The sequence below is a fragment of the Tamandua tetradactyla genome, chromosome 19 (genome assembly GCF_023851605.1).
Source record: "Tamandua tetradactyla isolate mTamTet1 chromosome 19, mTamTet1.pri, whole genome shotgun sequence".
Classification (NCBI taxonomy): domain Eukaryota; kingdom Metazoa; phylum Chordata; class Mammalia; order Pilosa; family Myrmecophagidae; genus Tamandua; species Tamandua tetradactyla.
In genome coordinates, this window is record NC_135345.1 from 69,306,272 (window position 1) to 69,332,209 (window position 25,938).

The 25,938-nt window shown below is 33.4% G+C and overlaps 1 protein-coding gene across 4 annotated transcripts in view; it reads right to left on the reverse strand.

Annotated features, from left to right (window-relative positions):
- Positions 1–25,938, reverse strand: part of UBA6 (ubiquitin like modifier activating enzyme 6) — a 127,307-nt gene that overhangs the window by 34,611 nt on the left and 66,758 nt on the right. For all 4 annotated transcript variants that reach the window (XR_013165897.1, XM_077137007.1, XM_077137005.1 and 1 more), the window contains exons 17-32: positions 25,374–25,454; positions 21,120–21,197; positions 19,476–19,657; positions 18,100–18,205; positions 15,838–15,927; positions 15,656–15,736; positions 11,971–12,099; positions 10,465–10,516; positions 10,308–10,371; positions 9,257–9,326; positions 7,868–7,939; positions 5,170–5,287; positions 3,608–3,801; positions 2,763–2,890; positions 1,758–1,845; positions 1,174–1,268 (exon numbers count right to left, since the gene is read on the reverse strand). Coding sequence is in view for 3 of the 4 variants with exons in the window: in XM_077137007.1 (XP_076993122.1) it covers positions 1,174–1,268; positions 1,758–1,845; positions 2,763–2,890; positions 3,608–3,801; positions 5,170–5,287; positions 7,868–7,939; positions 9,257–9,326; positions 10,308–10,371; positions 10,465–10,516; positions 11,971–12,099; positions 15,656–15,736; positions 15,838–15,927; positions 18,100–18,205; positions 19,476–19,657; positions 21,120–21,197; positions 25,374–25,454 (1,628 nt within the window). In the remaining variant the exon portion in view is untranslated. The remainder of the gene's footprint in view (positions 1–1,173; positions 1,269–1,757; positions 1,846–2,762; positions 2,891–3,607; positions 3,802–5,169; positions 5,288–7,867; positions 7,940–9,256; positions 9,327–10,307; positions 10,372–10,464; positions 10,517–11,970; positions 12,100–15,655; positions 15,737–15,837; positions 15,928–18,099; positions 18,206–19,475; positions 19,658–21,119; positions 21,198–25,373; positions 25,455–25,938) is intronic.

A 25,938-nucleotide genomic window follows, 5' to 3' on the forward strand; every position in this document is an offset into this window, starting at 1 on the left:
TAACATGCAAAAAAAATAAGATAGTGGCAAACACTGGCAAGGCCTAAACAATTAAGAACACAGGTTGATGAAGCTTTTTCCAAAGAATTTATACATGCCTATAATACATTAATTGTGGAGACATTAAAGATCTTTCTCAAATTCCTTTCTTTCATATAACACATTCAATTGGATTATTTTTTTTCCTCTACAGCTATCACTCTGGTCCAAGCCACCATATTTTCTTATGTGGATTATTGCAGTTAAGAAACTGGTTTCACAGCTTTTACCTTTACCTATTTATTCTTAATATTGCAAACATAGCAATTCTTTTAAAGTGGTAAACTGTTCATCTGGCTAACATAATAATCTGTTCCATTCCCCTATACTCTCCTTGCTCTCAACTTCCCTCACTTATACCACAATCCTTCTCCCCAACCATAATTCAGTACACTTAATATTTTGGTATTAAATATATTGAACTTCAAGCTAAGAGTGCTTTCAAATTTGAGACTTTGCCTCTGATAATCCCTCAGCCTGGAAAACTTTTCTGCTATATATTCACATTTTGTTTCAACTTTTTTTTCTGTCTCTGTTCTAATGCCACCTCACCAGGTAGGCCTTCTCTGCCCCATTCAATATCATGTAATAACTAAACACTCCCATTACCCACATCCTTTTTCCCTTTATTCTGCTTTGTTTTCTTCAAAGCATTAATCATCATCTGTCATATTTGTCTCTCTAGCTGTTAAGTGAGCTCCTCAAGTAGGGCAGGGACTTTGCTTTGCTCACTGCTGTGCCCTAATGCTTAGAAGAGTGCTGACACAAAATTTGTTGTTTAAATGAATGAAATGAACAATCTTGCACTCTTGTTTTATATCTTAGTCTCAAATCAATATAAGAGATAAGTGTAGTTAGTGTGCTGACCACATCAGGTTGCTATGCATATGAGCTGAAGAGCTGACTTTGGACCATACCAAATTCACAAGGGTATCGTAATACTATGAATCTTTCTTGAGAGGTAGTCTGTTGGCTTTCAACTGGTAGGTTTACTATCTTTACTAATGCCATCAGACAAAAGTAAATCTTATGCTTTTATTTAAACTTTGAAAACCTTTATCTTTAATTGTCTGGTGTGTATCCACTTAGGTTTCAATTCTTGCAACTCTTTCACGTATAATGTTCAATACTTACGTTAACTTTAACCTTTTTGCATGACCAGGCATTACAGGAACATAAAGCATTTTGACTCCCTGTACCACCATTGATGGTTCGATTCCATACTTCTCCTGTAAGTGAATACCCAAAAGAGAAACAATCAGAACTCAACAAAAACAAATTCAGGTATATGCGGTCAGCAATCAGAAGAAATAAAGGCAGAGAATTAAGATTTAAGAATTATTTTCATGATTAATTTTTTGTTTACTTATTATTACTAGAGTACTAATTTGCCTTATTTATAAGAAAATATGTCATAGGTATGTCCATAGAAGAAATACTTGTTAAATAATGGGGTTCACTAGTATTTGTGATTTTCAACTTAGCCAAGTGTCTTGGAACATAACTGGTTATGTAAAATGAGGTAGGTACTACTGTATAAAATGCTGGGTGACAATGTTGATCTTTGGTGAGTCAAAAGAGAGCAAACAAACTTTTGCTAAATAACATCTGCAATCTCCAATGACATAATGGAGTTGACATTATCAGAAACTTAGGAACAAAGACTAGAAGAAAACAGACTCAAAGCTACTAATGAACCAAATGAATAAAAGTCTCACTTTGACTGCATTTATGAAATCCAAGAGGGTAAAATCTTCTTTCCCATGTATAGTCCATCTGTCCCAAATTGTAAAGGATATTCCATTTCTGTTGTAGCAAAATATTCAGAACAAACATTTTAATCTTCCTTCCTTTAATAATAAACAAACCAGCAATCTATTATTTGTGATTTAGCTCAAAATATTGTGGGGGAAAAAAAGAAAATACAATTTCTTAAATTTTCCAGAATCTTATTTCTCCATCACACCATAGACGTAACCATTGTTATCACTATCTTGTTGATTCTTCCTCTGTTTTTCATCATATCAGTCTGACTTACAGTGCATATACGCTCTCTCTTTTTGAACAGCTGCATGGGTTTCACTGTCTGCATGGGTTTCACTGTCTGGACACCAAAGTACTCCATTGGTGGACACTTATGTTGTTGCCAATCCTTGGCGATCACAAACAATGCTAGAAAGAATATCTTGTATATATATATATAATTTGAGATGTATGCAAATGTATCTTTAAGTTTAAATATGTGCTCACTTCCCTCCTCATGGGTTATACTATTCTGCATGCTCATCAGCAATGTATGAGGAAGCTTGTTTTCTCACAGTCTTATTAAGATATGTGTTGCCAAAATTTTGGTTGTTGCCAATCTGGAAGCCCAGTGGAATTGTTTTACATTGTCACATAGGTTGTCAGTACTGGAGCTAAATTCTAAATCTTATAATCCAGTCTTAGAGACTAGATTGCCTAATTCATCTGGGCTTGGAGGACATAAATGAAACCATAAAGAAAGCACAATGTTAACAGTATAGCAGATTATGTACTGTGAGACTTCTTTAGCTAGTTTAGTTAGGAAATGCTTCAGGAAGATGGAATTTGACCTGGTTTTTAAGTGATAGTTAAGATATATAAACATATGAGGGAGAAGCGAAGCCAGCATTTTTCCCTCTTAAAAGGTAAATATTATATTTCTTCCCATTATATAAGAGAAATAAATCTTCAATGCATACCTGATCTCAGTTTTTCTTACTTCAGATGTCTGTGTAAACACTATAATTGGAATGGCTAAATTTAGAAAACAGTTTTTGTAAGCTTCAAATGGATAGCCACCAGCTACTTTGATAATTTCCAGTGCAACCTAGATAAAAGATGACACAATTAAATAGACTAAAAGTATTTGTCATTGCAATTAACGTATTTAATTTTCCTAAAATTTTCTCAGGTAACTATATACCATAGTTATGTAATTTTTTACTTATAAGTCTCTTCTCTTTCAGCATATTTTTGCACTTTCAAACTCTTCCTATACAAGAACAAAATTATATAGAAAAACATATTACTTTGACCATGTAATCTCTTAGAAAGCAGATGTCAAAACTGAAGAAATACAATAGTCACTTAAGTTACTTAAAATAGTGACAGACAACTCTATACAGATGCTAAGAATAACAATATAGTAAATACAGTAACTGGGGCTATACTAAAGACACTAAATCACCAAAAAAAAAGAGATTAAAGTATAACAAAGTCCTTATCATTTATAGGAACTGCATATTTTTGGGGGCAAAGAACTAAAATACAATATAATCAAAGAGCAAATTTTATTCAAGGAGATCAGAGTGCCTGCTCTCTATGAAGGAGACTATTATAGTTAGTAAGAAAAATTACAATTTATCTTGGGCTTATTTTCTGTATTAAAATGTTTATATAGCTCTGACACTTCAAAATATAGATTATTATATTTCAAGAAATAAATCTCTGAGTTACTGGTGATGGTTGGGGATGGTATGGAGGTGGAAGACTGGGAAGAGGGAACGAAAAAGAAGCATTGTCATTTGAAGGATTAGAAACTCACCAAGCCAGAAACTGCAGCAGTGGTTGTTGCTATAGCAGGTATAATTTTACCGGCTATACGCTTTGTTTTGAAACGGTCAGCTGGCTCAATGCTGTACATCTTGGCACGAAGATTGGATGCAGCTGTAATGAAATCTATGTGCCCATTGTGATCATTATCTTTTTCAAATGAAAGAACTGCCATCTGTAGGTCACCTGTGATAACCAGAAAAACTAACATTTCATAGCAAGCAGTATAAAGGTTTACTAGGTAAAAAGCAGTGAGAGATCACTACTATTAAAGATTTCTTTTTGTTTGTTTTTAAATGATTTAAAAAAGACAAGATTGGAGGTCAGGTAATTGAAGTTACCAAACAAAATGAAAACAATGGATTTAATACCACTAAATTTCTATATTAAAAATTGTGCTCCTTTTGCAGTTCAGATAAATAGAAAAAAAGTCACATACCACATCTATTATCAAGTGTTTTTTTTTTGGTATGCTATACAGTGGGGTCACATTTCATTAATTTTCCATGGAGTATCCCATTATTGAAGCACCATTTGTTAAATTTTTATTTGTTTGTTTGTTTGTGTTTGGGGAAGTTTATGGACTGGGAATTGAACCCGGGTCTCCCACATGGCAGGTGAAAATTCTATCACTAAACTACCCCCACTTCAACTGGTTTACAATAAAAAAGCCAACATAGTATATCATATAGTATATTGTTTAAAAAAAAATTCATCCTATAAATACTACTCAAATATTTTCCTCTGAAACTAAGAATGAACGCGTTGACAGAGTCAATTGGTCATATAAAAATATCTCTTTTGAAAATCTTTCTAGATCAGTGGTTCCCAAAATCATTCTACAGACAGGGTGCTGTCTGATCTGTGATGAAATGAGAAAATAAAAAAAAGGCAGTAAGCTTTTTTAGAACTAAATTTATTAAATTGAAATAACTATTTTTTATTTGCAAAAATACACAGTTGGCTATTCCAGGTTTTTTTCCCTGAAACTTTACTGGTCTTTCCATAAAATCCCCAAAGTTTGAGAAACACTGACTAATGTAAAATAAGATGGTGAGCAAGACTAAGAAGAATATGAATGACTCACTCTGTTCTTAAGGAGTTAAAAGTTCTGTTTCCCCATGTTTGGATATTTCAAGACCATTTAGCAAGAATGTGCATGGGTCAATTTGGTTTCCCAGTCAATAATTATGGAGGCTAAGAATCTAAGAAGAAATGCCTATTGTTCTTTAAATGATTTAACTGTGTCTAAGGGTTAATATCTATAAGGACTCCATTTTTTTGTTCATATTAGCCATGTATTGAACAGGAATCACAAAATAGAATCCTAAGGGCTAAAACAATCATGAGGACAACAACCAAGCAGTTAAAGGGATTTGGAGAATTAGTTTCCATCCTCTGAGGATGGAGATAGTATTGGGAAAAATGGTGAATTTAGCCACAAAGATGAACAGTGACTTTCATGTGATCATGAAATCAATTAATATTTTCACTGTTATTATTTAATCCTACAAGCTTTTGGGTATAAGGTTAGTGAAAATAAAAATCCCTTACTTTTGGTAGCTTCATTGGATGAAATAGCCTTTTCTAGTTGGAAAACAGCATTCCTCTCATCTTCACTGCTGATAGGAACATGGTCTGGTTTCCTTGCAGTTTCATCTGTTTGAACAACCTTTAAACATATTTGTTAATGTTACATGTCCTGCATCTAAGTTTAGTTACCATTTATCTGTCTTATTAAGTAAGAGAAAGGCCTATATTATATTCCCTCCATCTATTTTAATCAGATTATTAATCATTATGGTCCAATGTACTTCACACTTTCATTAGTAATTAATATTGTTATTTATATACCCATTTACTTGATTATTATCTATCACCTTACACTGGCCTGTAAACTCTACAGGAATGACCTTAATCTCTACCTTGTTCCATTGACAGAACCCCAATATATTAAAGCAAATTGCTCACAGTGAAAGTTATTTAGTGATATAATATAATACAGTATAATATAACATAATAGCCTATTAAATCTGAGTTCATACAAACCTCTTTTATAATTTCATACTAAAACAATGTTAAAATTAATGAACAATTTGTGCTTCTGATGAGTCTATTTTGAATCCCAACTGCATGTCTCTGACTAGTACAGAGCTGTTCTGTGTTTCAAAAAAAAAAAAGGAGAAATCCATAATATATATTATATGGGTATCTTTTAAATACTTAATGACTTGATGACAAGAAGTTCTTTTCTAAATAATATATCTTCCTTCATTTAGAAAGTTTGGTATACTTAGGTAGGGCACCACATACCACTAGTAATTTATCTGTAAGAAATTACTCATTAGCCATTTTTATGAGGTCAGTGAAGTTAAAGTACTATTCTCTCAAACCAAGAAATTAGTTACATTATCACAAATTAAAGTACTATTTTCATTCAAAATAATACATCTAACTCATGCTTTTACAGGTTAAATATTATTAAGTATTTAAAAAACATTAGGGACACAGGGAAGCTGAAACGGTTGTGTGGCAGAATGTGTAGTTATTATTTTTGGCTATGGTATCTGTAACTACAAGTGTTAGAACCTAAAAGCCTCACTGTAAGCTGCTGCAAGGAGTTGTGAAAAAGGTAGTAATTCATGTTAAAACTATGGATAAATTGTTCAGGGTAATTTATTACGTCAAAACTTTGATACGAAGCAATAGAGCAGCAATTCAGCCAGCAAGTGTATTGAACAAAGAGCAATGAAAGCCAGCAAAGTTACTGAAGCATGTTCCATTGACTTCTGTCTAGGAGTTCTGCCTATGAGAAACAAGGGCTCCAAGAACCTTTTTCATATGGGAATTATATTTATTCCTGCTATACTTTTATTCTTTATATACTACAAAATTATGGACATTTCATTCAGCAAATCCATCTACTTGTGCAAAATTGCTGCCTATAAATCTTCCTTTCTTTTTAAAATAAAAAACAGTATGGATGACAGCAAGCACTCTATTTTTCTTGAATTTTGTAGGGAGGCAGTCATCATTCTATCTATTCCAGTTTAGCTAAAAGGGTTGGGAAACAGAGGGTTGTCTCGTGGATGATTTTTAGAATACATACAATGTTACATACTGAACACTGAAAAAAGAAACAATATTTTCACTTTCAGATTTATTCTGTCTAAATTTCATACTCCATCTAATAAAGATGCTAATAAAACACTCCTTATCTTTTTCCTTCCAACATATTTGCCTGGCAAAATTCCAATTCTGGTTACATCTAAGTCTCCATGTATTCCACAGGTGCATGCAAGGAGATAAATGTGCTTGGTGAAGCCATATTTACTGGGTTACATTAAGTGTAATAACATTTAGTGGGATCACCGGTGCTGCCTATCAACTCTGCTACATTTTCTAATGTTTTTCTCATTCCTCTGGGCAATTAACCCACACCTTCTTTTCTCTCCTCAAACTTTTATCTTCTCCTCCCCCTCACTCTTGGCTATTAATCTTATTTCAAGTAAGAATTCCCCCCCCACTTCACTCACTATGCATCACAAATCCTGTCTGTGCCACCAGAAGATATATACAGAATCCAAACCCTTACTGCCACTTCTTTGCTACTTACGTACTTTTACCCATCATCACCTCTTGCCTATGTTATTATAACCGAACCGCTTTCCCACTTTCTCTTAAGTCCCATACAGTCATTTTAAACACAGTAGCCAGAGTAATTATTTTAAATATAGGACAGATCATATTGTTCCTCTGTTCAAAATCTCCTACCAGTTTCCCATTTCACAGAAAAACCCAAAGTATTTTTCATAGTTTCAATGAGAGTCCGTCTGACACTCTTCCTCTGCTTACTGCGCTCCAGAGAAACTGCTGGCCTCTGAGGTTTTCTCTGCTTTGTTCCTGCTGTTTATTCCTTGCTCTTTATCAGGTATTAGCATAGTTCACTTTCTTTATGTTTCTGCTCAAATGTTACTTCATCAAAGAGGCCTTCCCCTTCCATTCCACATAAAATAGCACCAGCTTCATCACCCGCCACTCTTCATTTCCTTTTCCTGTTTCATTTTTTTCTTAACATTTATTCCTATATTGCAATGTTATATTCTTTTTGGCATTATTGTTTATTGTCTGTCTCTGCCCCATTGGAGGCATTTGTTTTATTCACAGCTGTATTTTTAGGATTTAGAATGGGGTATGACACAGGTAGTAGGTCAGTTAACTATTTGCTGAATAATTGAATTTCTAAACATACCTTGTTGGAAGGTTTGAATTCCTGAATCCTTACTTTGGAAAGAATATTCAGGAGGGCATCTGCTGATAAGTCCTGTTTTTAATAAAGTAATTTTATCAACAAACATATTCCTCTAATTCTGGAACTCTAAAGCTAAAACCATCCTTATCATATTCAGATATTTCAACAGTTTATCATCTAATTATTTGGACCACAACCATTTGAGACAAATATTGCCTACAAAGGCTATCAGAACAGTAAAAAAAAACACTTATTAGTCAACTAATCTGAAATATGAGTTCCTTCTGCAAGGATTTCAAGAGGCAGTTTAGTACTGGTTTTGAGTATCAGATTTAGTGTCTTTAGATCTGGGACCATTTAAAAAAATTTCTTTAGCTTCAATGTTTTACAAAGTTCCCTGCATACATTATATTGAATAAATAAAATAAACAAGCAAATGGAATTCATACCTTTAGAAGTAGGAAAATATTTAAAAGGTTCAAGATGAACTCAGATGAATTTAAAGCTATCAGCATAACATTCATTACTAAGCAGAAGCATAGGGAAAACTGAGAAATAGGCTTTGAAGTAAACTACCAACCATTCTGATCCTGTCTCTTTCAGAAAAAGAAGATCAGATTGAATGGCCACTATTTTAATCAAATTTATGACATATTTTACTATGCAACGCCAAAAAGGATTACTCTACAACAGGCATTTTTATCTGGATCCAAAATAGCCAATGTTAATTGTGGATTTGTTTCTACTATATCAAAGAAAAAATGATGCTGTTTTCCCATAGCCTACCTAGAAGCATACCTATCTATTTAGTTCTAATATGTATTTGTGAGGAAAAATTCACTAATGCATACCTACTTCTAGACTAACAGAACTGTATTAGGCCCTCAGGCTGTTAGTCAATGAAGACGATGTCTGTGAGAATGGGTATAGTGATAAGGGTAAGAAATGTCAAAACAGAGGAGCATTTAAAATTTCCTGAAAAGCATATATGCCAACATCTCATAAGCCAAACAAATGTTAACAAAGAGGACCTTTAAGGAATACTTTTAAATTGCTAAGAAATTGTTCACTTTTGCTTTTCAGAATAATTAGGATATGTAAAGTTGATAAACAGGTTATAATGCTTTAAAAATAAAGTGTGACTGCTTATACAAATACTGCTGTTTCATTACTTAACTTTAAAAAGTAAAATTCCTTTTTCTACTTAATAATACTGCAGTAAGCTTTTAGCTCCTTCTGTGTTAGAATGGGCAACAATATAAAAAAATGAAAAGTTCAGATCAAAGAATGATTCTTACCAACATTAATACATTTTGATGGAATCAGCTAATAAATCATCAAAATCTACCTGGTTTTGTATTACTTGCCAGGACTTGAAGCATATCTTACCTCGTCTGTAAATGGAATGCAATAAATTGTAGCATACAGTTTTGCGGCACTCTGAATAAAACGGAAATGCCTATTGAAATTAAATAATAAAACAAAAGTCTGAATGTTTAATTCAAAGATTTTAATTCATGACAAGGTATAGGTGTTAAAATATTGTTTGAGGAAAAACAAAGTCACAGAATTGTTAGTTGTTACAGAATTTTTTTTTTTAAAGTTAGACAATAAAATTATGATCTAGTCTAAGATACATGAAAAACTATAAAATAAAAGAAAACATCAAATGTTTACCCTTACAAACACCAATATTCAGGTAATGATCATGGCTATTTTGATGGGAGGGGTGGCCAGCAGCAGAAAAATCGGCCGAATAAAAAAGAATTAATCTTAATTCATAAGAAAATATTACACATTTGGTCTTAAAAAGTGTGTAATAGGTTCAAACAAAGCAACTGAGCTGTTTAAAAACCAAAAAAGGTAAGCTTTGTACGAAAAGCAATTAAGGGTAAGGTGAATCGAAGTACCAGATGAGAAAATTGAGTTAGAGAGTTATCTGTTGAAAAGAATGTTAGTAATGGTAAGTGTTTAATTAAAATATATAAATATAAATGTGAATCTAATGTATAATACAGATAATGCATACTTGTATTCACTCACAGACCACCTCCTCTGAAAACTGCTTTGAGATTATTGAGGGAGATATTTAATAATAAACTTTTTTTTTCTTATAACTAAAGTTTCTTATATACTGGCTTTACTAAATATAAAAACATATACTGTCACTTAATGGATAAAGTCAAAGAGCTGAGTTTGGTTTCACCTTAGAGTAGATACTTATATAAATAACGAGATTATTTAGATTTATGGTGGGAGGTGGTGGGACAGAGAAGGGGTGTGGCTGACTTTATTAGGCAGACTGATTTCATAACACATACATTAACAGGAATGTAGTCATCTAACATTAAAGAGCCTTAGGATTTCACTTGGCAATGTAAACCTATACAGTAAGAGATTTACAATTAAGACACATATAAAGCTGTATAGAAGTACTTACAAAGGTTCATTTAATTCAAATTTTATTGGTGAGGGGGGCCTCTTTGGTGACTGCCAAAACAAACCTAATAAAAAGATACAAACATCATTTTCAATGGTGGTAGCCATAAATAAATTTAACTCTATTAAAAGTTCTTCTCAACAATGGTTACACTTACTGCCATCTTTTAATCGTGTGTCAATAGGAAAACAGTGAAGAAGTTGAAGAGCCTAAAGAAAAAAATGAGTTTACAAAAAATGTCACCAGAGCTAAAAAAATCTTCAAAAAATAAATTCATTTTTTCACAATTCAAAAATCAAAAAGCCATAGTATATTCGCCCAGACACCAGTGTATTCCACCCATTCTCCCACCAAGTCCCCCATACCCTGATAATCTCTATTTTATTAACACTTTTAGGTTTTCTTTTTTTAATCTATAAGCAAATATGAATATAGATTATTTCATCCCTTTTAATACAAATGGTGGCATATTTTACAACTGTTTTGCATCTCTCAAAGAGCAAATCTTTAAAACATAAGATAAAAATGGTAATAGTACATAGCATGTTGTATTTTGAAATGATCTGCTTCCAAATAACGAGGGGAGAAGGAGAATTGGTGGGAGTAGAGATGAATCTACAGGTTGGTAATTGTTGAACCTCGGTGATAGGTACATGATGGTGATAGGTACATGATGGTGATAGGTACATGATGGTTCTTTACACTACTTTCTCTACATTTCAATAGTTTAATTTTTTCATAGAAAAAAGCTTAAAACCTAAAAATGTTTTTAAAAACTTACAAAAGGTAAGGACTAAAAGTTCTTTAGATTCTGAAACAAGGAGGTCATTGGTAATCATGGTAAGAATGATTTGAATAACAATGGGGAAAAAGTCATATACACTGGGTGGAGGAGCAATGGAAGCTGAGGAAGTGGAGACAGCAAGTACAGAACACTTTTATAAGAAGTAGAGCCATGAAGGAAGTAAAAAACAGGGATAAGTATAATCAAAAAAAATTTTTTAAAGATAAAATTACTTCATATTCTGATAGGTGAAAGTCTGAAGGAGCTATTAAAGATGAAGAGTGCAGGACACATTCTAGCAATTTTAAGTCATTAGAAATATAAATAGCAGTTAACATTTAAGAGCACATGTATGTCAGGTTCTGTTCTAAATCCTTTACATATATTAACTCATTTGATCCTCACCACTACCCTATGAAGTAGGTACCAATTTATTTGCCCCATTTTACAGATGGAAACAGACACAAATAGGATTATGAGATACGGGTGGGAAGAGTAATATTCCAACAGATTTCTTGACTATGTATTTCTATTTTCTCAGTCTCTCGCCTCTGACCTCTGAACAATCCTCTACACTACAACGAATACTACAGAAAAGATATACTCCTTATTCTCTAGAAGAAAACCCTAATTAAACTCATTTTGCACAAAGAATGACAAGGATCAGAAAAGGCATAACTGATTTAAACGCATTCTCTTATCAACGACATTAAAAAAGAAGTCAGTTGTAGCAGCACTAGTTTTTACTCAACTTACTCATTTGTTTCTAAAAAAACTCTCTGAAAGAAAAGGTAGACATTTTAGGTCAATGAAATTAACTGGGTAATAAATAAATGAGCCAAGGTCAGACTTGTTTTAAATGTCCCATTGTACACTTACCTTATGGTTAAAATATTTTTCAAATTTTAATCTTGCTAATTCTACACAGTGGGACCAATTTCTAGGTCTTCTGCTAAGTAACTTAATAACTTGAAAACAGCCTTCTAAACTGTGTCCAGTTTGTATCTTCTAGGATGGGAGAGGGAAAAAAAGAACAGAATTACTCATCCATTTCCAGTTAAACACACATCCAAACTCATTAGGCAAGTCTAGAGTGCCAGCTTGTATTTTATGATTTAAATTTTTCTTTTTCACCTCAAGCTCTTGTCCCTATTGTTCTCTCCCTCTCTGCTTTCTTTTTTGCTTGTTTTGTTTTTTGGAGGAGAACAGTGGGAGAGATACAGCACATAGTTTGTTTTTCCTCTCCCCCAGCCATTTGTGTCCACTGAAAGAAGCTTTTTTTTCAATTATAGCAGTTTTATTCACACACCATACAGTCCAGTCAACGTGTACAATCAATGGCTCTCAGTATAATCAGAGTTTTGCTTCCATCACTACAATCAACTTCAGAACATTTTTACTGCGCCAATAAGAAAATTCCATATCTCGTACACCCCCCCATTATTAACACTTAGCATTGATATAGTACCTTTATTACAACTGATGGAATAATACAGTATTACTGTTAACTACAACCCATAGTTGGCAGTACTGTGTTTCCTCATATACCACCTTTTAATTAACACCTTGTAACAGTGTTCTGGTTCATGGAAGAAAATTCTTATATTTGTACTATTAACCACCTCCATCATCCACAGCAGGGTTCATTGTTTTACAGTCCCATATTTCATTCTCTAGCTTTCTTGCTAGTGACATATATGACCCTAAACTTCTCCTTTCACCACATTCACAAATGATTCAGTGCTATTAATTACATTTAGTAATACAAGTGTTAAGCTACATTATCCCTATTAATTTCCAAATATTTACAATCAACCTTACTAAAAATTCTGTACGAATTAAGCATCATCTCTTCATTCTCTACCCTCATTCTATCCTCTAGTAACCTACTTCCTAGGTGCTAATTCCATGAGTTAGTTCATTACATTAAGTTCATATTAGTTAGATCATATAATATTTGTCCTTTGGCATGTGGCTTATTTCACTCAAAATAATGTCCTCAAGGTTCATCCACGTTATCATATGCATCTGGACTTCATTTCTTCTACTTCATTTTAACCACAGTTTTGTTTTTTATTTCTATAATACAGTACATTTAGTATCTTCCTTTATTCCAGCATTTCTTTACAGGATATCCATAGATTATGCAAACACAGGTAAGTGTACATAATGCTATAAAGCACATTTCTTCTTACAGCTGAATAATACTCCACTGCATGTACATACCACATTTAAAAAAATCCATTCACTCATTAATGGACACTTGGATTGTTCACACCATTTGAAAACTGTGAATAATACTGCTAAGAAAACTAGTGTGCAAATGTCTGTTCACATCTCTGCTTTCAGTTCTTCTGAGTATATATCTAGGAGCTGGATAGCGGGATCATATGGCAGTTCTACACTTAGCTTTCTGAGGAACAGTCAAATTGTCTTTCACAGCAGCTGTACTATTTTACATTTCCACCAGCACTGAATAGGGTTCCTATTTCCTCATACCCTCTCCAACACTCGTAATTTTCTGTTTAACAGTGGCCATTCAAGTAGGTGTGAAATGGTATCTCACTGTGGTTTTGATCTGCATTTCCCTAATAGCCTGTGATGCTGAGCATCTTTTCACATGTTCTTTTTAGCCACTTGTATTTCTTCTTTGGAAAAGTGCCTATTCAAGTCATTTGCCCATTTGTATATTGGGTTGTATGTATTTTGTTTTAGTTTGCTAAAGATGACAAAATGCAATATACCAGAAATGTGTTGGCTTTTACAAAGGGGATTTATTAGTTTATAAGTTTACAGTTCTGAGGCCATGAAAAATTCAAATCAAAGCATCATCAAGACAATACCTGGATTACTCTGTCAGATAACAAGATACATGGTGACATTTGATGATCTCTCCCTTCTCTTCTGGGCTTCAATGCTTTCAGCTTCTTACTTCAGTGACTTTCTCTCTGTTCCTGTGTCCTCTCTCAGCTTCTGTTTTTCTCTGGATTTCATCCTCTTATAAAAGACTCCAATAAGAGGATTAAGACCCACCTGGGGCACACCTCAACTGAAAAAACCTAATCAAAAGGTCCTGCTCACAATAAGTTTACATTCACAGGAATGGATTAGCTTTAAGAACATGATTTTCTGAGATCCATAAAGCCGCAAAAACACATCATTTTATTGTTGAGTTACAGGATTTCTTTCCAAATTTTGGATATTAAACCTGCATCAAATATGTGGTTTCTGAATGTTTTCTTCCATTGAGCAGACTGCCATTTCATCTTTTTGACAAAGTTCTTTGAAGCACAAAAGTCTTCTATTTTGAGGAGGCCCCATTTATCTATTTTTTCCTTTTTTCTAATACATGGAGTTTTAACTTTGCAATTTCTTCTCTCTCAAATCCTCTCCATGTCTTTGTTCCTTTAAGCTAGTAGTTCTTTCTATGTATTTATTATAAGAAGTATTATGGATAATATATATATAAAATATTTTTGGCAATAAATATTGAAAAATTTTTTTATGATAACAAATAATTTTCAAGTTTATTTCCTTTGTTTTTGTTTTAAATAGAAAGCTAAACCACAAACAGGTACAACAAAGACATTTCATCTCACACTGATACACCCCTGTCGGCTTCTCCTCTGACTCACTGACCACTGACCAGACAAGTGGGGGCTGGGGTTGGGGCAGCAGGAAGGTGTAGGCTCTCACACTTGTCTCCATTCCCATTTACTTGGGCGGGGTATGCGGGAGACTCCAGCACTGCAGGTGAGCAGGGAGTGAGGCTTGGCTCCCCGTGGGGAGGACAGAGGGAGCCACCCACTGCTCCTGTCATCACAGTCAAGGTGAAAACCTTTTAGTTTTACCCTTGACCTCTGGACACTGGGCCTGCCCACGGCCACATGAAACTGTGTGCCTCCGTGAGGTTAGCTGTGGTGGCCAGGAGGTAGGGTCCCGCCTTTCAGGGCTTGTAGGCTCACATTTAAACTAGCAGGAAGGACTGACAAACGGAAGGCCTTGACAGCAGGTCTCCTTCAACTTTCAACCCAGTAGAAACGGGTGGGGTGGGGTAGGATGGGAGGTATCAGGTAAGTCATTTCTGGTCCTGCTACAAAACTTTATTTTTGATTAGAATAGAGTATATGGATAATATTTTCTACTAAAAAGTTGGCCTTATGAGATTTAGAGGATTAAAGGAAAGTAAGGAAATATCTTTGAAATTTCCCTCATTATGAGAATAAGAAGTCTGAGAGATTACTGTCCACGCATGAAATTTTCACTAGAAAAGAAATTATATCAGATTTTTTTCCTAAAGACCTTAAAATCGTCTTTTTATTATTTTTAGCTCTACTATCATTATCATATTCTTAATAGTTGAACCATATGCATTGCTGCTTTGTGGGCCACTTATGAACTGCTAATTTCAATATGCCTGATTTATTATCTCACTTCTTATGCACAATAATGTTATAATTTCTCTTTAAGAAGAAAAAATAAACTATTTGTAGGCAATCTGAAAGTAAGATTACATTAACACCAAGTGTTAATTTAATTAGCATTAAAATGTATTAATTTTTACCTGCAAGACATCTTCTGCAGATGAATAGGTCTGCCAAAATTTGTTATACAATGAAGGTTTGTGGGAAAAGGAACTTTCAAACTGTAAGAGAGAAAAGGAAGAAAAATTAAAGCTAGAAATTTAAAAGTTGGAAATATCTTCTTTCTTACTTCAAAGAAAACAAATTCCTTCAAAACTTTTACCTTATCTCTTGCCCACTGTATCGTATGTTCAATAGCTGCTGGGAAGGATTTTAGAGTACAAAATGGTATTTCCTCTTCTGAGGGATCCCGCTAATTTATAAAATACAATAAAAGATAGCTAAGAGAAGCAATGACAATTTTTTACTGATTGAATTTACTTTTGAATGTTTTAAAACCATTAAAAAATAAAGCCCAACCATATGTTTGTATATATTCCTTCTTTTAGAAAATGAGAAAAAGTTAATTCTTTTGACACATAAACTGTTTTGTTACTAGCAATGTAACAACAAAGATGAACTCTGTAATCAATTACTATCAATGCCCTCATTAAGTACCATGTAGTATTCATGGCAGGGTACCACATACAATTCATTTTTCTTCTCCAGGAATAAAAGGGACATTTTCTAACACTTCCTACTTTGAAAAGTAATTAGGAATCTCTCAATACAATGCTCAGCATACCATGAGTTTCTTTACAGATAAAAATATTTCGGAGCATGATGCTTGGTATGGTTTATTACAGAAAGTCTGTGTTAATTAAATGTCAAATGCCTATGCTGTCTCATGTAGAAGTACCACTGAAGAAATCCATATTCTATCATAGGAAACATTCTGCCTCGGCCTATGGGTTTAACCATTCTAAAATGAAAAGCTTTGTTTCTTCTAACTTAGAGATTTATATTTTGGTTTTTCTAAGCAACACCAGTAAACCACTAAATATTTTATAAGGCAAAAGAGGGAAGCCAAGGAGCACTACAAAATGGTTTTCATGAGTATGAAGTATGAGGATACAGAAGATTTGGGAAAGGTGTAAAGAATGAAAGAATCAAGGGACCATTTAGAATTCTACAACATTCTCTATTTTGAAAATCTTTCAATATGATATCAACATATCATGAGTTTCTTCTTCATCTAATCTCCTTTAAAATAAATTGCCAGTTTATTACCAAGCTGTCATTAGATTCATAAACTTTTGATTTCATGAGAATAACTGGAAAAACAATAAACTTTAAAAACTAAAATTTTACTAGACCAAATATATCCATTAAATAAAAGGATGCTCATGCCTGTAAAACACATTCTTCTTTTAATTTTATAGCTTGGTTTGAGCTTTTTAAAAATCTAAAACCTACAATTATTTCCTAAAGCAGTGGTTTTCAACTTTGGCAGTTTCTCAAAAACATTTGTGGGGCTTACAAAAAAAAAAAAAACGGGCATCAAAATACATACACATACATACATGCAAATCTATGTGCACATAGAAATAGATGCTGTGGTTGATTGACTCACGTCCTCCACAAAGACATGGTTAAAGTTCTAACTGCTGGTCCTGTGGGTACGAACTCATTTCTATATGAGATCTTCAAAGATCCTACTAAGTTCAGGCCAAACTGAAATAGGGTGAGCCTTAATCCAATATAACTGGAATCCTTATAAGCAAAGGAAATTTGGAAATGGAAGCGGGATAAAAGATAACAGAAGTAGAAAGATCACCACATGATGGAGGCAGAGACTGACTGCCAGCAACACCGCCAAAATGTCACAGACTGCAGAGGAAGCATGGCTGCTGATACCTTGATTTTGGATGTGTGGTTTCCCAAATTGTGAAACAAATTCCTCTTGTTTAACACAACCAGATTATGATATTTGTTATAGCAACCCTGGCAAACTAAGATGGATGTCTTGGTGCCACCTTTGGGGACAATGATTCTTCAGTAAGATTTTGTGTAGGTCACCAGTGTTTGTACTTTTATCAAGTTTCATAGGTATTTCTGATAAGCATGCTAAGGATGGGAATCATGAATCAAAATAAACAACAATTAGACATGAGTGCACAATGACTAAACTCTCTTTATTCTTTACATGCCAGCTAATATCTAACATAATAAAATTAAAAGATCAGCAAACGGATACAAATTTTATGTTTTCATTGACACTTCTACTCTCAATCTAGTAGTTTTACTTGCTCTTATCAAATAATCTTCTAAAACTCAAAGATTGTTAGAAAACCAAATCAAGCTGCTCGAAGGAATAAACCATATATATAAGCATAACACTCAAGAAAGATCAGAAACAAAATTTTGATGATTCAAAGAAAATAATTTTAGCTATATAAAAATGTATATTCACATATGTATGGACATCATTGGAAAACTAAAGGCAGAATGATTAGGCAAGATAAATCTAATTCATTATTAGATGAAGGCAAAAGAAATATGAGATACAAACGAGATATTTATTTAAAAATCTTGGTTCACTTACATGACTATTATAGGATTCAGTCAAATGAGGCACAATAACTTCAGTGTGACCCTTAGTGCCCATTGTTCCAGAATCTAAGAGGGGTCTTAGATTTGCTAAACAACGGCTATTTAAAAAGATAAAATAGGTAATAAACACCGAGCAATAACAATATAAGCAGGGGACTTGCCACTTTTCATTGACCATTTCATAGAAATTTCTTGAACGTAATACTTTAGGAAAGAGAAACACTACCATCAAACAGCCCATTCACTTTTCACCCACAGTTTGTTGCTCAACTTAGTGAGTTTTGCCTCTCTCTTCTACATCTATTACAAAATCTTGAGCTTTGCTAATGTTTTTTCTCTAGGTTAATTCTTAACTGTGTTACCCTTTTTTCTCTTGCTTTCTATTTCTTCTTTGGTTATTTTCTAACTACAGTTATTCTACCCCACTTATTTCTGCTCAATGCTTTCTTTATCCCAAATAATATTAACACTTTTTCTCAGTACTCATAAAACATTCTATGCACTTAAATTTTTGTTAGGTTTTTGCTCTTTTTCCTCTTCTGCTCAAGATTCTAAAACTTCTACTGCCCTTTTAACTGGTAATTTTCTCTGTTGATATATCTGCTTTAGCACCCTAAAGTTAAAAACTCATTTAAAATCTAAGGAAGATAATGTTAGGTTTGCATATTGTACATTCATTCATCTACTCATTCAAGTAATGACATTATTTGTTGGATCTTAAAGACACAGTTTGGGAAAACAAATGGTCTATAAATAAATGCTCTAGTGAGGGAGTCAGACATTAAATAAACATATCAATAAAAAGAAGAGCTATGAAGAAAAAAGCACACAGCATTGTAAAAGATTACTATAGGAGGATCTAACTTAGATTTGAAGGTTAAAGAAAGTCTATTTGAAGAAACACATTCAGGCTGAAACTTGCAGGATAAGGGGAAAAAACTAAGCCAGTTTAAGTGTATAGGTAGTAGATTTGGGGTCAGGGGCTTTAGAGCAGGAGAAACATAATTTTCCGAGACTGAAGGATAGTATGTGCAAACTTCTGAGGCAGAAAAATTCAGGACGCCTGGTAAGAATTGAAAGAAGGCATGTGTAGCTGAAATAAGGGGGGTTAGGGAGCAACTGGTAAATTTTAAACTAGAGTGGTAGACAGGTGATAGGTGCTCCATGAAAAAATTTCAGTCTATGTTACAGATTTTGGATTTTATCTTAAATGTACTGGAAAATCATTAAAACACTGAGGAGCACAACAACAGGAACATAAAAAGTAATACAAAAAAATTCAGTACTCTTCAGTTAGTAGGTATGGGAAACAGACGTGAAAACAAAATAAAGAAATTTTTTTTATGAATCTCAATTTCAAAAACATACCTGTCTACGTATCTCCTGGCTTCTACATTATCTAATGCTGTAATAATTATATCTTGCTTGGTAAAGAACTCATCATTGTAAATGGTTTCAGTAGCCGGACATACTTTGTTCAGGTGTGCATCTATCTTTAATTGAGGATTTATTTTCAAGGTTGCATCAGCAGCAGTATAGCTTTTAGGTTTCTAAACAAATAAAAATTAATTCTCTAAGACTGAAGGAATAAATGTTAAACAAAAAGGCTGTAATTAAATGAATGTATTCTTATCATCCTGGAAAATATATACATATATGGTGAGAGTAAAGCAATGAGATCACTTTTCATTTCTGGTTTGTGGAAATTATGTCCATTGTAATAACTTACATTTTAATTATAAACTCTAAATAGCCCCTAATTTATAGCTAAATGCTTTAGATTTCTTAAAATATTCATTAAAAGTCCAATTAAGAGTACATTTTTTCCAATTAATGGTGTCTGAATTGGATAAATGCATAGAAAAAACTGAGAACATACACAGTACAATAAATTCTTATAGGTATGGGAGTTTACCACTTTCGAGTACGGTAATCCTTTTATTAAAAAAGAAAAGTAACCAAATATAATGCATTCTTTCTCTTTCTTTTTTTTTTTCCCGGTTAAGATTTAATGATCACTGGTAAATCATGTAGTGGCAGTTTCAAGTGTCACCAAATTTTATAAGTGAGTATTGGCTCTGACACAAAAATATCTACAGACCATTCTGTTTGAAATCCTGCATCTAGTTTTAATAGTATTTCTCTCTTCTCACATTGTTAGGCTGATATGTTTCATTTCCCAGCAACTTAAGTATACAAAGCTGAAACTTTATTAGAACTCGGTAAAACAAAAATAAATATGCTTTTATAACAGTTCTACAAATAAAATGCACAAAGTTAAGGAAATGGATTGTGTGACACATTTTAGTACATAAGAGAGTGTTACTTAGTTCTTTATATTTAGACAGATGAGGCAATTAGGTTAACATTTTATTCCATCCACTTTAGTCACTTCTCTACTCATGACATTCCTAAGCTTAGTTTACTAAGCTGCCAATGAGCTGTTGAATGCTAAAGGGGAAAAATCTTTCTAAAGACAAACTTGTGAGACTAAAATGCTTCCTTTCCTGACTTAAGCACTTTTATCTCTGTAGAAAGAAGGCTGAGAACAAGCATTATTTTACTACGAAAAAGGACATTAAATAGTCTAACAAGATTAAAAAAACAAATATTCTAAGTGCTAAATTTCACCTTTTTGAGATAAAAACTAAAAAGAGGTGCCAAACGTGAAAATCATTAAAACTTCAAATTAGAAAACCCCTTTCTACATTCTCAATCTCTAAAATTAAATAGGTAAACTCATCTTGATGATAACAACAACAACAAAATACTGCCTATGTTTTACAACTCAGATTATAACCTCCAAAATCAAGGCAAAAACCAACTTTTACATTAAAAAGTAATTTTATATTTTTGCTTTCATCATTGCCATTATATGATCATTTTGAGAGATTGTAATAGAATAAAAGAACACATCATGGTTGTTTAAGCACCATTTTCTATTTATAAAAAAGAACTCTCTTCTGTTACATGACATAATGAATGATTTAAATTTGAAAAAGAATAACATACTTGTATGTGATGGGGACGAAATAGGAACTGTCTGTTCAAGTTCGATTTTTCTATCAAGTCGGGATCTGTAACTGTAACCTAATTTCAAGAAAGGAAAATGGCTGAAATTATGTAACAGATAAATTATTTTACTATTTTTGCTTTTCTCATTATGCTTAAAACAACCCCCATAAGTTATTATAAATTATTTTGACTGGTAAAGGTTAAAAGGATGCAAATACTCCAAAATGATTACAAATACAACTCATTTTACACTTATATTTAATTGTAATTAATGTTTAGTGTAGGAGCATGTTAAACAAAATAGCTGAACCAACTGAATTTCTGCTCAAAACTTTCCTCTAATTTTTTTTAAACAAAAAAAAATGGCTGCAAAAAACTATTACCTTTTAGAAATATGTAATGCGTTACACCAATAGAACAGCTAGCATTTCTTTCTATACTTACATTATTTATTCTTATTCTCAACTAATTTGAGAAGAATCTTTGTGATTCAATTCTAAAACACTCCTGCTGAAACAGGTCTGCAAACTACAATGTTGTGTGGCAGCCCACTTTTGTAAATAACATTTTACTGGACACTGTCATGCCTATTTGCTATGTAATGTCTATTGCTGCTTTCATGCTACAAGAGCAGAATTGAGTAGCGGTCAAAGATATCTTATAATTCCCAAGCCTGAAGCATTTACAACCTTCGAGAAAAAGCTCGCAGACTCCAGTGCTAAAGTATATAAAAGTAAACAGACCCAAATAATCTGTAGGGTATTTATAATGCATTTGTCACCTATTATTTGAAATAGAAGCCAGTATCTGTAAACAAGATTTGCCTAAGAACAGTATTTCTCAGACTGTTACCACTGCTAGATGTTCTGGTGTTCTATAAACACGTTCATTTTCTTTTAGCTATTTCCTGGTATATGTGTTTCTTCTTATTTTCTTATATCTGCATGATCATGTGTGAAAAAAAGGCCGAAAGGAAAATGTCTTTTTACAAAATTTTATATCAATTTATAACATTGTGATTACTGATATAAAGCTTTCCTTCCACCTTTTCCCTTTTTAATTTCCATTTCTGCCTTCTACTACACTGATGAGGATTTCTTGATCCCTGTTCTATCTCAAACTGGTTAGTCGTTATACCTAATTGTTTAACATTCACATGTGATGATATCTAAATTAATTGAACTCTCTATCCTCTCACCTCCCTATTCCCTGGGACACAATTAAAACAAAAATCTCTATCTTACTCCTGATCAATCTGACATGAAACTCTTCCTTCCACTTTCCATGATATTGATGAATAACACTTCAGTAACACCTATTTTTAAACACTCCACTTGCAAACTCATTATTTTAATTAGAGCTTTCTCAATTTTTAAATCAAAGAATATGGATGAATTCTTGCTTCATACACTGTCCCCATTATTTAATAGTTCTTTGGTGGCTTGGAATTGTGTATCCCAGAAAAACAGGTTCTTAATCTTAATTCATTTTTGTGGGTGTAAAACCACAATAATAAGCGGTTTTGATGAGTTACTTGAAGCTACGGTTTGGCCCAAATGAATCAGGATGGGCCCTAATCCTGTTACTACAGGCTTTGTAGCAAAGGCCACAAAGAGAGAAGCCATAGGGAGCAGCCACAAGTTGGAAGTTAAAAGAACACAAAAGAGAAAGAAGATTACACCGTGTGCACTGCCATGTGATGGAAAAGCCAAGGAAGACTGCTGGTCAGTGAGAAAAAAACTGATTCTGTAAGGAAGCAAGGTTTCTAACCTCAGAAACCAATAGCCACTAAACTCTTGTTTTATGGTATTTGTTTTAGCAGCTAAGAAACTACAAGTTTTTTCAGTGAGAAGCATTAAGTGGCAGTCATTCATTGTTTTCTTGTCAGATAGTATTTTTAACTTTGCCCTCCCTCTTGAAAGATAATTTGGCTGGGTACAGAACTCTAGGTTGATAGGAATTTCCCTTGCACTGTGAAAATATGTTTCCAGTGTCTTCTGGTATTTCTTGCTAATGAGAATTCTAGTAAATAATCTCTCTTTTTTATCTTTGATTTGCTTGGGACTAGTTTACTTTTTTGATCTGAACACACTTGTCATTGCCCTTGGAATATACTGCATCTTCTCTGTTATGTTTATACTCTTTTTCTGGAAATTCTATTAAACTCATATCAGACCTTCTAAAATGCATTCTCTTCGTTAAAAAAAAAGTTGTCTTTCTGTGCTACATTCTGGGTACTCTTATTTTCTAGGTATCAGTTCTGGGTAAGTTCAATAATGCTAAGAAATTGATATTTGACTTTTTCTAAAAATCTTCCTTGCCCTGTTTTTCTCTCATGCTTCCATCATCTATGTCTTTAATCATTTTAAACAGTTTATTATAAAGTTTGTTCTATTATCTGTATATGTTTCCATCTTTTATTATTCATTTTGGGTTTTTATGTAGTACAATTTTGGAACACACACATCAGTGTAGTACATGCACTGAGTTTCTTCTCAGGGCTGACTCCCTTTGCCCCTTAAGGTTTTGGGCAGATATTCAAGACAGAAATACTTATTAATCACCATGACTTTCAGCTCAGGGTTTAATTTCTCTTTTGATTCGTGTCACCTGGGAATTTCTATTTCCTTTTTTTTCAGTGTGGCTACATAATATGTAAACACTTATTTTCTGATAATTTATAGTGCATATCTGTGTCTGTAGAAGGATGGAGAGCTGTTCACATTAATTTAACTTGTTTTGTTTTTGAAGCCAATAGGTTTCTTCACTACATTTCTTTTTCTAACGTCAATGTGCTGACAAGCTATGTGAATTGTCATTGATGTACTTAAGTATTCTGGTGGTTTCCAAATGTATGTAACCGAAGATTTTGTTTTTTAAGAATATCTCTTAAAACACTAGAACTAGGTAGTTTGGGGAAAACAATTTAGGAAATACTGACTAGGGAAAATATAATTGTAGACCATCTGCTTCAGTATCCTAAACTGCTTAAAGCAAATACTGTGAAATGGTTTAGCCTGAACAATGGGAATTTATTTGCTTATACTTAAAAGAGCCCAGGAAAATGTCCAAATCAAGGCATCATCAAGGTGATGCTTTCTTCCCGAAGATTGGCTGCTGGCGATCTTTGGCAACTCTGCCACATGACAAGGCACATGACAGCATCTGCTGGTGTCTCCATTCTCTTCTGGGTTTCACTGTCTTCAGCCTTTTGCTTCTGTGGCTTTCTCTTTCCCTCTCTTCTGTATTCATTCAGTTTATAAAGGACTCCAGTAAAAGGATTAAGACCCATCCTGACTGAGGTGGGTCACACCTTAACTGAAGTACTTTTCTCAAAAGGTCCTACTTAAAATGGGCCCATACCCACAGGAATGGATTAACTTTAAGAACAGTTTTTTTCTGGGGTACACAGAGCTTCAAACCATCACACCATTTGCCTGAAAGTATGAGTAATGAATGTCCTTTCAAAGTGGGATAATAAGCCAAAGTTTAACATACTATAAAATGTGAGATAATATATAAATTGTAGTCATTAGTCACTCTGTTAGTTACCACGCTACAGCTATGAAATCATTACTCGAACTCTAGGAAGCTAGTTAAAATCTTAAAAGGCAAAAGAACCCAGTGAAATACACTTGTATTTACATATGTAACATGGCTTTCCATTAACTCACATTTATAAATAGTCTTAAGAATTTTAAGTGCACACCCAAAGTTTAATCATTTCAATTTCTTTTGATATCACCAATTTAAACTATTTCTGAGTACGCTACAACTTTCTAATATTAGCTTCTCTCATTTTAAAGATTTATTCACTAATTAATAAGTAGTGTTTAACAGAAATAACAATGCTAATGTGCTTTAAGTTTTCAAAGCCTCTTCACAATAACGTTATGAGGTAGGTAGTGCAGAAATGGTTTCACAATATCAGAAAAGAAACCGGAGTAGCAAATAATTCAAGTGATTCGTACAAACTCTATAAGTTTTTTTGTTTTTTTCACATGGGCAGGCACCGGGAATCAAACCTGTGTCCTCTGGCATGGGAGGTGAGCATTCCTGCCTGCTGAGCCACCGTGGCCCATCCAAACTATATAACTTTTGAGTAGTGGGTCAGAGCAGAATCAGAATCTTCCAATTTCTAGTTTAATGCTCTATCCTCAAAAATCAATATAGCAAATCTATGCAGTCAAGTACAGCTCAAAATGCAGCAATAGAAATATGAACTTTTAACTCTTAGGATTTAAATCTTACCATTCCCTTCTTTATGCCTGTGCCAACACCAAGCAAAGCAAAATTTTTTAGCATTTCACAGCCAATTGCTCCACATCCTACCTATGGAGAAGAAGAGGGAAATATATCAGGTAAAATGGAACTAGGAACTTCTACTTATTAAATAGTTGATCTTATTTTTTTTTTCAAATGCTATCTTATAATAAACACATATTCAAAACTTGAACATCTGTGACTCATTTATTTAAAAATATTTAACATAAACAGGTTTGTGATGCCACTGTAAGTGTCTCAGTTATAGCGTTTATAGTCATTTTTTACTATACATTTTTTTTTTTTTTGCAGGGGCAGGCAGGAATCAAACCCTGGTCTCTGGCACGGCATGTGAGAACTCTGCTGCCAAACCACCTCTGCCTGCTCTTTAGTCATTTTTTAACACTCATTTCATGGACAGAACTGACTTCCTAAATATCAGTTTTAAGTAAAAACTCATAATAGAAGATTCAATTTTGGGCAAATTTTTTTCTGTAAAGGGTCATCAGACAATAAATATTTCAGCTTTGCAGGCCATATGATCTGTTACAAC